Source organism: Pseudoliparis swirei, chromosome 8, assembly GCF_029220125.1.
Source record: "Pseudoliparis swirei isolate HS2019 ecotype Mariana Trench chromosome 8, NWPU_hadal_v1, whole genome shotgun sequence".
In the NCBI taxonomy this organism is placed as follows: domain Eukaryota; kingdom Metazoa; phylum Chordata; class Actinopteri; order Perciformes; family Liparidae; genus Pseudoliparis; species Pseudoliparis swirei.
The window spans coordinates 9,688,109-9,702,766 of NC_079395.1; the positions used below are offsets into that span (position 1 = coordinate 9,688,109).

Sequence of the window (14,658 nt, forward strand, 5' to 3'; positions counted from 1 at the left end):
TATTATTATTATTAATGTCACAGAACTTACTTTTGAAAAATTCCTGAAAAAATACAACACTTTTATTTAATAAAAAAATAAAAAAAGTATATATTTTGTAATTTTGTTCAATTTAATTAATTTAATTTAAACTGAATACAAAAACTAAAACTATATTCAAGCCAATTGATTTACATTAAATACAACGTAAAGTGCACAACAAAGTCTACAATAATATAATAATATAATAACACACTGATGACATATTCACTTTTGTTTTCAATTTTGTTTGTTTTTTATTTCATTTCCAAACCTCGTGAACCTCCGTGACGTCACGACCCCGTCGCAGCCTCGGCGGAAGTTGCGTGAACAGCGGCTGTCATCGGAGCTGCTAACCGCCTGCTGCTCCCACAAAACAAGTGACATTCATCATTAAAAGCGTCGCAAAGTGCCAGTGAGACCAGCTCCTCCGGGAATATGGACGACGACGTGTTGACGACTCTGAAGCTGTTGATAATTGGCGAAAGCGGAGTGGGAAAGTCCAGGTGTGTCTGTGTTGTGTCGCGCGCTGTTAGCTAGCATGTTGTACATGTTGACATTCTTCTAGTTATGTAAGCCATTTTTTTTTGCCCCGTTGCTCAGCTGTTGTTGCTGCAGCAGCTCGCTGGCACTGTTACCGATGTCCATTTATCTGCCAGTTCAGACCAAACTGTTACTGGGAATACGTATAACCATTATGGCTGACTAATGACGTCACAGAGGCAGTTTCACAACTTTTCACTGGTGTTTTTGTTTTGCTGATCAGAGATGCTGCTGCTAGTGCTGCTGCTGCTGCTCATGTCACTGCCAACATACACTGATCGATGTTTTGAGCTTCCTGTGACGTAGTTGGAGCCTTGAGGAAACTCATACAACTTTGTGTTCTGTCTGCCCTTTTTAGTCTCATGCTGTCTTTATCTCCCTCCACAGTCTCCTCCTGAGGTTTACTGAAGACACCTTTGACCCAGAGCAGTCTGCGACTATAGGTTTGAACTCACTCACTTACATCCACGCATATAGGTCGACACAGTTTTATGGACTTTCCCTTTCTCTCCTCTCTTTTCCTCGCGTCTGACCAGGTGTGGATTTCAAAGTGAAGACACTCGCAATAGATGGGAACAAAGCAAAACTCGCCATATGGGTAAGACTGATGTCATGAGGTGTTGCCGATAGTATTCTTTGTTGTCTCAGGAAAAACATGATGGACTGCAGGGTTTATCCACAAGATGGCGACATTACACAGACATAATCACTGAACCAAACTAAACAAACAGATTCTACTTTCTTTCGTGACGCATCATTTCCAACGAAAACACAACATCCACGGTGAGGCTATAAGAAGCCCAAATACACTGCATGACTGGTTTCAGAAATGTGTGTTGTGCTTGAGGATGCCAGGTCTTAAAATACTTCTCGAAAAATACTATGAAATAATTGCACATATTTCCTAATGCTCCATTTAACTATATGAAGATGTAACATGTTAATAGTGTTCTGAGGAATAATTATCTCAGGCAAAACATCTGTAAGGAGTTCTCAATCAACAGCTGGCTAGTGCACCAGTTGTTCTGAAGTTTGATGTTACGTGTCTTTACTTTTGCAGGACACAGCCGGACAGGAAAGGTTTCGCACCCTGACGCCCAGCTACTACCGCGGGGCACAAGGAGTCATACTCGGTAAGCAGAGATGCTCATAAACATAACATGTTCAACGCCAGACCTGGAGACCATTTTCTCTTTCCAGTAAACCACTTTTTGTCATACTTACTCTACACATTATCCTGTAAGTTACTTTGGATAAATACTGTAAATCAACAGCCATTGGACCGCTGCATTGTCCTGTTAAAATGACTTATGAATACGATTTCTTTTTAAAGATTTAATGATACTCGTGTCAACAATTCTTACTAACTCCTTTTCTCCTTTTGCATGTTTTTGACAGTATATGACGTCACAAAGCGTGAGACTTTCACTAAGCTCGAAAATTGGCTGAATGAACTGGAAACCTACACGACACGCAACGACGTTGTAAAGATGCTCGTTGGGAACAAAATCGATCGGGTGAGTGCTGCTCATCAAATACAAGTTCTAGTTGTCACGTTCAGGCCATCGCCGTGACAGATCTGTCCTACATGTTCAGAATATGCAGTATAAAGGCTCAAAGTTGGCCTTCATGTTAATCTTGGTTTTATTCTTACTGCTTTAATTCGTCATATTTCTAAAAAAAAATTAAAACACTCAACACCAGAAATTCTGGAAGCTTTTCATAAATGTGGGGTGTTACGTCACTTGACGTTTTATCCTTTACTCTGCTTTTTCTTATGGAGAAAAAACACATAGGATGTTTTTTTGTTTTTCAGGACGACCATGAAGTGGAGAGAAATGAGGGGCTGAAATTTGCTCGGAAACACTCCATGCTTTTTATTGGTAAGTATGCATGCAAGAGTAAAAATCAGACACGGCCACTTAAACTAATAGAGCCATAACATGTGACTTGCTGTGGAGAGCCACCAAAACCTACCATACTGTGCATGAAAGACATAACTGTAATTGTGCAGTTGGAACGAGTCCGACCTCACTCTCAGTCTTGCATTTAGTTTGGGTTTGTTGCGTTGTTTATTCTGCTTTGGCGAGTCACGCGCGCTGAAAGATGTGGCTACTCCAGAAGAACTGCATTAGGATTAAAATCTAGCGGGTTTTCATTTACCCGCTCCATGTCTACATGTGTTCCTGATTCTCATCTCCAATCTGCCCCTCTCTGGGAAATTTCGTTAACATTTATGGAGTTTCCATTTTAGAACGACTAAATTATGGGGTTTTGAAAGGGGCTGGGCAAGAAGATGACTTCATGTTTGTCAACACATGGATATTTTTGAATATCTTTCATTAGTTAGAATATTGCAAAAAAATAAAAAAAAGTGTTTTCTCTGTTTTGGATTTAAAACCTGGCAAGTAGATATTTTTTGAAAAACTTTTCGGGAAGTGTTTTTTTTCATTTTTAGCAGATCTTCTTAATCTTGTTAACCCTCCTCCCTTTGTGCAGAGGCCAGTGCAAAGACCAAAGATGGCGTCCAGTGTGCCTTTGAGGAGCTTGTGGAGAAGATCCTCCAGACTCCGGGGCTTTGGGAGAGTGAAACCCAGGGTCAGAGGGTCCGCCTGGGGGACCAGGAGCCGGGCAGTGGCAGGGCATGTGGAGGCTACTGTTCCATACCCTGAAACTGGACAGAAGGAAACAAGCACCAAAGTGATAGGAATGACTACAGACCAGAATCATCGAGTAAGAGGGGGTGAAGGAACTGGATGAATACTTTCTTTACTTTAAAAAACAAGTTTATTGTTGGGAGTAGTTCTGTCCGACGAAAGGACTTTGCTGTTTGCACACTTCCTTTTCAATCATCATCTGTCACTACTTTCTGTTTAAAACATGAATGAAAGGATCATGCAAAAATAACCTCTTGCCCAAAGGAAGTCTGGTGTTTTAAATCGACATGACAAGGCCGCGTGTATATCATACGAGTAAACGTCTGGTTTGAATTTAGCTTACTTGTGCATTAAGGCATCAGTTTAATAGCGTAGTTCCTATTACATCAACCAATTTGTAGGTTGCAGCACACATGTTTTCAAATTTTACCCCAAATATTTCATTCAAATCCAGACAGAAGTTCCCTGAAGAGCCCTGCGTATACTTTGTGAGCTCTTCATGTCTAAATCTAGCTGCAGAGTTACCGTTAAAATATTCTAAAAGACGTATATTTGTCAGCATTATTACATCAATAGCGCATCACTTGGATTTGGGATGGCTTGTGTTCATGTGTGAGTGATCTTTCATAATGCACCACAACACTGTGACCGCTCACGGAGAAGACCTTCCACAATGGACCCCCGTCATCTTTACCGTTCATCCAGTCCTGCTTCAGTACATCGAGGCTTTCAAACGAACCGACTTCCTGTTTAGTTCTCTCTTCCTCTTTACATTGAAATATGTAAGACGAGTCGTCGTCTTGGATCTTTTCGGATTTCTTGCAACCAAACCTCTTTGTCTTTGCATGTATGACCTGGCCGATAACTTCCACGAGTACAAGTGTAAAGTTTACAGTATTTCTTTGCCTATCTGATCTGGCAAAATGGCAAGTTTGTACATTTAGTCTCAGCTTTGCTCGCTCCGCTTGTTTTCTTCCCATTTATTTATCAGTTTCCATGTGGTGCTGTGGTCCATGTGAGGTCCCACTCACTTATTGAAGGCATTTCTCGCACATTATAGTATGAGAGCATTCCGAAGAGCTTCCTGTCCACAGTAAAGTATTGATTTGATGTATTGTTGCTATTTGTTTAAATTCCTTTTTTCTTGTCTGAAATCACGTTGACCTTTTTATTCCTGTACTTCCTCCCGTTGCGTTTGCTGTGCGCCTACTTGAATCATATTCAGCAACATGTTAAATTGATATCTGCCTTAACATTGAATGACGTGTGCTGGAGTTATGGTCCAGTGACGGTTGTATTGTTTCAAACTGAAATAAATGACAACCTCAGGATGCCCTCCCGCGAGACTGATTCTTGTTTACTTGCCATTTGAGAGCTGCCATGACGTGTCCGTGTGTGCAGAAGCCCATCTCGTCAAACCTTGGTTTACAGTGGAAACGGGAGTGAGGTGCTCTTTCCATAAAACTTTGTTGACTGGCCTGTCGCACATGCAAGACTGAAAATATTCACCGCACAAATTGTCAAAGAAACAGGCCAAAACAGGGAGTGGAAAAATCTTGGTAATCATGTTTCATAAACGAGTCCCAGAGGACTAAGTGTGATTACAAGCTGATGTTTGCTGTCAGGATTCCTCCAGATGTAGCAAGTGGACATGGCCTTCTCCCTCGGCTGATGGTGTTCTCTATATTATATATGTTTTAAAATAAAAAAACCATGACAGTTATGTGTCTCACCTATCATAATGTTTGCTGTGACTTTGATCCCCAGACAGACATCTTCTTGTATACTTTGAGCAAATTATCTTATTTAATTAAAATACATTCACAACTTTATCAGGTTTTCTTCCTAAAAGCTGCATTAACCGGCAGCAGTAAACGCACCGGTGCCTTAACATCCCGTAGGAGGTTCCATGTGAAGCTGTAGCTACCAGAAGCCTATCTACACGTACAGGCGACATGGAGCCAGCGTTCCCAATCTGGGTTGGTTTCTACCCAATTGGGAGAGTTTCGATGAAGTTGAATTAGTGTTGGGCTGATGACATTTGGGCTGCTTTTGTCAACGATCGGCGGGATTTCAGAAATATTGTCAACAAAATTTAAAAAGAAAATGCTGTTTTACGTTAAAAAACACATGTATTTGTTTTATATGGTAATGCCTAACGGAGAACGTTGCACAATTTGAATTGCTGGGAGCTTTTGTCACCGGGTGCAGATCTTTCTTTTAAATTAAAAAAAATGGTTACACCATTCAGTTAACATCGCCCTCTCACTCATATTGCCTCATAATAATTTGAGAAATATATATATTTTTAATCTCCTCTGGCAACACAGCATGAAGCAACATCAGCGCTCTTGGTGTTTTTGGTCACCACAAAGCTCCCTTTGGCTTCTTTAGCTTCGACACGCTTAGTTTTCACAACCTAGTTGCCGACTAGCAGTCGAGCGCTTTGTGCTACAAAGATAGCCTACAGCTGGTTTTTAATTATCTTTCTCTGAAAGCTGTTGACTTACTTACTTTTTTTGCAACAAATGTCCAACTATGTGAATCCTGCTGTAGCTGGAGCGATGCTCATCAGAAGGACTCCACTTGATGTCTCCCTTTGTCCACGCTGCCCTCCCTTTCTGCCCATTTTACAACCATTTACAAAGCAATTTGAAAGCATATTGTGAAACTGCGAGACCCAAAATTGCACACATGAAAACTACAACTAAATACAGTTCAGTGAAACATAAATATGCAGCTCCAGCGACTGCAAAGTGATGATCTAAAGCAAACGACTGGTCAAAAGATTTCACATTGGGTTTATTCAAATAGCTGCTGTTAACTTTAAGCATTGGATGATAATCCAGTCTCATGGAAGTTAATATAACTTACGACAATAAAAAGACATTATAAACATAGCAAAAACTGTAGAAAATATGAAACTGCATTAGGTTAGTTTTTCTATTTAACAATGTAAAAATGTTTTTAAAAGTTTATCAGCATTACAAAATCACAGAGGCTGCACAGATATTGCAAGACACTTAAGCATCTAGTATTACATGGAACGATAGACCCGATGTTGTAACGACATGCTTATAGGCCTACACTGTTTGCCACGTGAATAGTCTGGACCTCCAAGATATGAGAGGACTTCTGGATGATGCGGCTGGTGAGAGTGGGCCCCGCGGTGCAGCTCTGCCTCAGAGCACCGGGGGGGCCTGCGACAAACATCCTGTCCACGATCGTGGTCCTCGTAACCGAGAAGGGCCCTTGGGTGCAGCTCTGCCCCGTGCCAGCTCTGGGCACTGTCTCGCTGCTCTGGTCTGCAGCGCAGCTCTGCCCCTGGGCCAAGTTGGTCAGAGCCATAGCGGCGTGGATCTCCCTCCAGCCCTGATTGCCTCCTCTCTGCTGCTGCTCCCTGCGAATAACGGAACAAAACAAAGTGCCAAATCAGCCAGAGAGCAATTTTAAAAATCCAAAACAGAAATGGTGGATTTGCTTCTCCTTTTGATATACAGCCAGAATAATGTGGAGGAATCAAAGGTGGTGGTTCAGTTCCAAGAGAGGGATTATGTAGAGTATTGCTTTTCGAGCAGATGAAAGTTGAAAGAGGCAAAATAGATTTGATTATAGATTGAGTGATAAATAATTACACATACCTGTCACATTTAGTTGAAGCGTAGTCCACCGTGTCTGCAAGAGAGAAGGAAAGGACTCACCTAACTGTAACTTGAATCAGTTTACTTGATAGCAATGAAATTGCAAACAGAGAATATTCAAAGGGCCATCAATGTTGGCTGTATGACCGTATGTTTGGGATAATACATGGGTTCTAAATTTGCAGCATGTGTGTGAGTATCTATGCGTATATTCATGGCTGATTGTGCATCTGCATGAGTTTAGTGTATGTGTTTGTTCATGTGAATGTGCATCAGTTACTACTCATCCAGTGTGTCTCTCTGGATGTGTTTCACAGTGCCAGATAGGGTTGACTCACTAAAGTGCACCAGTCGGCCTGTGCTCAGCTACTCTGGCAGAAACAAATGCAATGCAATTCTTCTTTTGAGCTTTTGAGTGGGAAAAAATATTAATATCTACAATGTGTCGTGAGGACTCTCTTTGTGTTCTTAGGTTTCCAAAGCTCTGCTAGCACCTATAAAGTTGATCCACTGCGTGTTATTTATTTCCAAAAGCTGTCTCTGCACATCTTCATCTTTGTTTGACCAAAGCTCAAAGTGAAATCATACCAACTGACGGGAAGTGTTGCATGATTAAATACCTATGGACTACATCTGTGGAAGAAGGAAGTGTCTTTCTCTCACAATGCACTGAAATTAAACGACAGTATCTCTGGCTATTTCAGAAGCAGAATGAATACAACTTTAGAGTAATATTATATTGCTAGTATGTGCATTATATGTAGAACTTATTTTCCATTTTAGCTTTGGAATATTGTCTTGATGATTGATATCGCTCTCACGCTAAATATGAAGCTAGCAAGTCGCTGGCTCGCTTCGATTAGCGTAAAGACTGAAAGCGAAACAACTAGCCTTTACGTTTTAACAAACAAAACTAAAGCCAACAATTTATCATGTTATATCTAATTTGTTTGCTATTGGCAACAAATAAAGTTTAAAAACAACAAGTTTGGGTTTTGCAGTTAAAAAAAAGTCCCTGCTTCCACTCTTTGTGCTAAGCTAATGCCAACCGCCTCCTGGCTCCACCTTCATATCGTTGACAGATATGAAGGAGGTATCAAAGAAAACGTAATAGTTATATTTTAATGTTTATTTACGAAACTTAGACAATTTAGAGAAGATTTATGTAAAACTGTGTGTTGATACTACCCCTTTCTCACAGGTATTCCATTAGAATTAACACTGCAAAACAACTGTGTATGGAACATATTGTAACACCTTGTTTCATAAATGGCGATATGTATTCACTACCAAGAGACTCCTCTCTCAGCATGCATGTTTTCATTTGAAACGAAATGGGAGGGAAAACGCAGCAAGACGTTTGTCCAGATATTTTTTCGAACAATAAAACACAACTGTGGTCACATGTATGGCTCTCCAGGCGTTTTAAGAGAAACACTGAAGTTGATGCGAGTACCACAGTAAACACCCTCACATTCCTGTAGGCTACACGAAATGGCAACAACACTAACATATACAATACTACTTTGTGAGACTTTACTGCCTGTGGTATTCAGACTGATATGTGAAAGACACTGAGTAGCGGCATCACTTATTAGCCCATCAGTTGAGGTTTGCTTTTAACCATCTCCCGGGTGGAGTATAAACGTGTTAATGGTGTTATTGCCCGTCATAAATCTGGCAGCTTGACTTTCCACTTCCCTTTCACAGAGGAGTCGTCCTTGGTTGCAAACACCGTTAATATGACCAGCAGGGATACATTAAAAGTTTGCATAAACATTTCAAGAGCGCTGATGACAACATCAAGAAAAACCTAAACACTCTATAGTAAGATAGCAGTCACATATTCAAAGGAATAGGCTACATTTTGGGAAATACACTTATTCTCTTTCTTGCTCTCAGCTAAATAAGAATATTCTTTCAAATATCTGTATGCTAAATATGAAGCTGCAGCCAGAAGACAGTTAGCTTAGCTTAGCTAAAGCAAGAAAACCAGCTAGCCTAGTATTTTTCAAAGGTAAAAAACCCCTGACCAGTCAATAAACCTCTAAAGCTCACTAATTAACATGTTACATCTCTTTTGTTTAGTCTGTTCAAACTGTGAAACACCTAGGGAAGCAAAGTGTCCATTAGGTAAACACTGTTTTCGCTCTGAGCACCGTTTCTATCGTTAGCGCTTTTAGCATCGTTGGCTGCAAGCCGCCGGCTATTCAGTCGCCACGTTGAGAGTATATGTAGAGGCTATAGATATGGTCAGCATTTTATATTTAGCACATTTAAGCAGGGCAGTACACTTTAAATAATTTACCATTTCACTGGTTAAATATATTACAAGCTTGTTAAATTGATGAATTACCCTAATTATTTAAGTTACAGATACAGATGAGATCAGAAGTCTTGTCAAAGATGATACTAATATCTATTAAATATGTGTCTTTAGACTGGGACCAGAATGTTATGTTTGCCTGGAAACATTACATTATATTAAAAAGGAACTAAAACAAGCCGTGTCTATTTTTTAGATAAAGTATGCTAAAGAGTAGAATGGTTTCAAAAATCTTTTCACAACTTTTAGCATGTATTGTCCATTGATATTGATTTTGAGTTGGAAAGAAACACTTGGGAGAAGCCGCCTGCCAAAGCACACAAGTCAGGGAAGCAAAGCTACTCCCTCTAACAGCGATGGGGAAAGCCAAATGGATCGTAGCGATAGCGCTCTGGGTTGTCTCACAATTGAGTGGCAGCTCTGAAAGTCGCTCTACGTCTACGCGATGTCTTCAGTGCTTTACTGACAGACTGCTCCATTTCTACATTTGGCTGAGGTTTCTTCTTCTCACCCTGGGAAGAATAAACTCTCAGACATTCTGTAATTGTCCTTGAGACTGGACTGGACATTTCCACTATGGCAAGAATATGAAGCGGAACAAATGGCACATTCTAGTAGATGGAAATGATATTTGTGGTGTGAGGCGGCAGCCAGCGTGAGCTCTGTCCAAATTTTAAAATGAGGGATTTCTGCGTCTGCATGAGTCTTTATTAGTAATGTTTGTAAAAGCTCTGCCTCCTGTACCTTTAGTGGATTGGAGTGTTGTCAGTGTGCTGGGCTCCCTATATGTCTGAAAGGGCACCCGGGTGTCAAACTCCCTCCCAGATTCGCTATAACTTTATAATTGAATCGTGCAGGGAGAGATGTATTCATGTCGAGGAGCTCTGAGGAGCCATGTGGAAGTTTCTGTTCGGTCTGTTCTTATTTTACTGTACGCTGTGGTGTGTTAAAAATCAACCGAGGAGAAGCGGGGTTGTTAAAGTGTCATTTTGTCTCAAATTCAACCTGAATTAGCGATTAACAAGGCGCTGTTTTCATGATTTCCGTAGACAGGGGATGCTTGCACCAATTTTCCTCTCAAATGACCGTCTATGTTGCTTTAATATGTGCTTTACCTGATTCTACTTAGACATGTTCAATGTATAAAGGCCTCTGCTATTCTATTCTATAATATTGTCCTCCACAGTGACAAACACTGACATCTCTCACCCATGCGGTAGACAAAATTGGCCTCTGTTTCGTAGGACGACGCCGGAGAGACGACATCTCGATCACACTCGTTGGAGCTGATCGACTCAGAGTGGCTCCTCCTCTTGTGGGCGGAGGGGACGCCGTCGGCCTTCGCCGCCATCATGTGCCGCAGGGTGTCGTTCAGATAGCGGTTCAGTAAACTGCTCTTGTACTTGGATGGAGGTGACGCGCTGTCGTCACTGTTGGCGAGGATGCCGCCCTGCTTCTCGGGCACGCACTTGTGGGAAGATGACCTGCCAAAGTCTGATTGGCTTATAGGAGTTTGTAAGGGACACTCTTCATCTGCAGCAAAGGAAACAAAATAGAATATTTAAGAAGTTACAAATGAGGATAAATACCATCTTTAAAAAGTAATGCACTTAAATACACTATGATGCTGTAGGCCGTACCGTCAGTGTGAGTGTCATTGCTGCACACGCTCAGTCTCTCTGCGTTTCCCTGGATGTAGTTATTGTACAGTTTGATCCTCAGGGCCCAGCTCAGGTCGGGCTGTCTCACTGTGTTCTTCAGCCTCCGCCGGGCATTCGCAAACCAATTTGAGACCTGCACAGATGCACCTTGTTATAGAACAACACTGGCTTAATTTAAATCCACAAAACTCATCATCAACACATCTCCAAAGTACATTTTTCTTCATCCGTTCTATCCATGTTTTCTTGCACAAGCTCGTCTCTCACCTGCACTAGCGTCATGTGTGAGCCCAGAGCCAGCAGGACCTTCTCTGTCTTGGTTGGGTACGGGTTGTCCCGGTGTTTGTACAGCCAATGCTTCAACGGCCGGGCCATGTCCTGCAGCACCTGTCTCTTGTGGCGAACTTTGACCCCACACAGACGAGACCTGGGGGAATCACAAGTTGCCTCGTAGATTCACAAAGATCACCCACAATGCCTTCTGTTCAAACCACTTAACTTACTCATGGCAACAGATACATCATTTCTGTCTGTGGCTGGCATTTATAAAGAACTGCAAATCACTTTTTAACTATGTATGTAAAGGCAGAACATAAAACTGCATTTTAGCATGACATATTGATAGGTTCAAGAATTATGTTTTTTATATGACATCTGAAATATTACATTTTACGATGCATTTCCAAAGCGTACGACCACCTGTTTAACTGATCGAAACATAACTTCCAACACAGGCAAAAAGGGCGTACCCGTATCTTCCGTACTTGAGAGGAGAGCTGTCGTCGGTGGCGTCCCGGCATCGCAGCAGCTCTGTGTTCCGCTCGTCTGTCAAACTGCTCCGAGGTAAGTCTACACAGTTCAGTCTGCTCCTCTCCTCTGCTCTCATGTTGTCCTCAAAATGAAGCAGAGTATCAGACTTCCTCTCAGCAACTTTGATCATTGTTGAACATGCAGAGTTTTCCTTGATCAACAGGTGCATCAGTAGACTTCCAGATGTAAATAGAAGCAGCAGATTCCCATCCTGGATACACTTGATGTGAAGGTAATTAAAAACAAATTAAAACAATGTTAAAAGTTCCTCTTCCTTCTGTGCCCACGGGAGAAGTGACTGAGCAGACAGATGATGCTCTTATGAGAGAATGATGTTTTAAAAGTCAGAGGATGTTGTCTGGTTTAGTTGAGTTGTGTGAGGAGAGTTCAAATAACCTGCTGCTCAGCTGCCTATTGGCTCTCCCGTCATCCAATCACTTCTCTGGAGAGCTCTGTGAGGAGAAGCTTGCAGAACGGCAGGCAGCCTTGGACCTCGGTAGCACTCCAGGATATGAAAAATATTGCACATGAATATTAGAAAATGCGGTCGTGAGTCACTAGTGGGATTTTTGCATGGTATGTCTACAGCCTGTGCTAAGCACACATTTTTTTTTACACAAGGTATATTAATCTCTTGCGGTGATACCAACAATCATGTCAGCATATATTAATGCATGTTTTACCAGGGGACTCTGGAAATTCATGGGTGTAATTGCATGGTTGCTCATAACCATCAAAACCACCAAACTGTGCCTCGTGTTAGGCGGGGATGCCTGCTGAGCTGAAATGGATTTCAGTACAAATTGGCTCACAGTAGTTAACACAAACACTGGAAAATGAAACTGATCCTTGCCTGTATAATCCTCACAGTGTTGCACGTGCATATTTTCACTCGGAAAGTGAGCCAGTGTGCATTTTGACTGTCAGAAATGTGGATCTTGGTTATGCTCTCTGCAGTGTGAGCAGGCGTATCCAACTATAATCCTCACATTCATCTATTTTTGTCTGCATTTTGGAACAAGGACTGTAAACAATTATTTAAAACTGAAAGAAGCTTTGCGTTGTCATTGGTGTAACTCGATGACAACATGCTGCCATTTGGCTCAGTATTCAGACACTCTGTGGTTCAACTTGAGCTGTCATCCATGCATGTTTTTTCTCTTGACATCCACGATACAATAATGAATTTGCCATGCATAAGCATAACTTGATTATCTTTATGCAAACATGTGATAAAATGAGATTTTCCTGCCCACAGATGAAATCTTTTCAGGGTTATGGTTAACGTCCGTGCAGCACTTGTTCTACCGTCAAACATATTAAAGGGCTCCATAACGTCCGTGTTCATAATTCTGCTGTATTGGTGGCAGGTTGTGTTTCAATGGTTTTTAAAGCTGAAAAACACATGGACCAGAAGCATCCCCGTTAGGTGCAGTAAATTCCTTGCTTGCATTCCTCAGCAGTGGTCAGAGAATGCTACATGCTATCACACACCATTTACTCTCGTCCCGCTGTGATATGTTCACCGGTTCAACTGTTGATATTAGCTGGGAGCACACCTACATTCAGCAGCCAGGAGACCCGTAAAAAGCTCTGTGGAAGGACATATATCTCCTCTTGTTTGGGTAGTTTGGCACATATGTGTGTGTGTGTGTTTGTCGTGTCTTGCAGGTTCACAAACTTCAGGTCTATCCAAAGGGCCAAACATCTATCAAGTGGGAGTTGGAGAACTTGATTGTGTTCTCAAGTGTCCTGAAGAAGTGTCTTTTGCCAAATATGGATCTTGAATTAGTTTAAATGTAGTATTTAGTGCCGGAGATAGGCCTAATACTTAATAACACATGTATTTTAGCAAAACACTGATAAACCCATATACTACCTGAAAACTGACTAAGTGAGCAACTAGTTTGAATATTAAGCGACTAAAGAACGAGATCTAATATCTACCGCCGGAGTCGGTGGAGACCCAAACCAAGGTGACAATATTGGACTGCTCAAAGATACAAGATGAACAGCAAACTATTTGCAAATACTTTTAAAATAATCACTCTTCGGTGATAACATATCCATGTTGTGTTATGAGCTTTGCAGGTGTAAAAGCACCGTTATCTTTAGGTGACCTCACTGGCAGCGAGACGACCACAAGCCCAAAGCAAACAGATTGTCTTCCGGTGAGATCGGGCGTGTTCCCTTCCTGTTTCACTTTTGTAATCAAACCAGCGAAATGTTTCACTCTGACTTCCTAACCGGTCATTTAAAGCATAAACTACATGTTAGCATGTCAAAGCCAACTGTGTCGTCATGGTAATGAACTGAGTCAGTCGTATTGGTAAATTGTAGCTTTACAGCTGCAAGTTTGATAACATTCGGCACAATCTGCTCACACAAGTAAGCCACAAACCCGACAGTAGAAGACTGTTATTTCTTCTTTCAAGAGCTGGTCTGGCTTCAATAATGTAATATCAGGACATATGAATCAGTAGATGACTCTTTACATTTTCTCTGTAATGAATAAAACCCTTTTCCCTGCTGAAGTTTTGTATAATTAACTCCCAAATACCTTCAGCCTGTACGATACTGCGCTGCTCGTTTAAAAGTTATGAATATCTCATGCAAAGACGAAGATATTGTTTCACATCCGTCATATTTATTTTTACATACTTCGAATAGACAGTTCGATGATTGAGCCAAATTATCCGAGACCGATTGACATCATACTTCTGTGTAATGTTTGAAGTGGGAGCTGCAGTGAACATTAAACGGTGGGTTTTCATTGGATCACTCCGGTGTCTTTTAACGGCATCGTTATGATCTCAGAGGGTGTCTGCAGACTCTCAGTGATGTGTTGAAGTTATACTTCTACGCTTTGACTGAGCTCGGGCTTCAGGCCTGGCAGAGGTGCTATTGATGTATCCTGGCAGTCTGTTTGGTAAGTGTTGATGCCCATTGGGACACGTGGACCCACTAATGTATGCATCTCTATTTGTGACACTGACAATAAG

General features: G+C 41.4%; 1 protein-coding gene across 1 annotated transcript; it reads left to right on the forward strand.

The window, feature by feature from the left end:
- The first annotated feature begins 351 nt into the window (after positions 1 to 351).
- On the forward strand, positions 352 to 4,554 carry LOC130197824 (ras-related protein Rab-18-B). The gene is made up of 7 exons (XM_056420744.1): positions 352 to 524; positions 949 to 1,004; positions 1,098 to 1,159; positions 1,622 to 1,694; positions 1,960 to 2,078; positions 2,378 to 2,444; positions 3,061 to 4,554. Exons 1-7 carry the CDS (start codon positions 457 to 459, stop codon positions 3,231 to 3,233), a joined length of 618 nt encoding a protein of 205 aa, XP_056276719.1. The 5' UTR covers positions 352 to 456; the 3' UTR covers positions 3,234 to 4,554.
- Positions 4,555 to 14,658: the final 10,104 nt, after the last annotated feature.

What these genes read in the sequence shown, in the direction of transcription:
- LOC130197824 (XM_056420744.1), top strand. Translation starts at nt 457, where the DNA reads ATGGACGACGACGTGTTGACGACTCTGAAGCTGTTGATAATTGGCGAA. An exon ending in AGCGGAGTGGGAAAGTCCAG is followed by an intron (nt 525 to 948) that starts GTGTGTCTGTGT and finishes CTCCCTCCACAG; the next exon opens with TCTCCTCCTGAGGTTTACTG. An exon ending in ACACTCCATGCTTTTTATTG is followed by an intron (nt 2,445 to 3,060) that starts GTAAGTATGCAT and finishes CCCTTTGTGCAG; the next exon opens with AGGCCAGTGCAAAGACCAAA.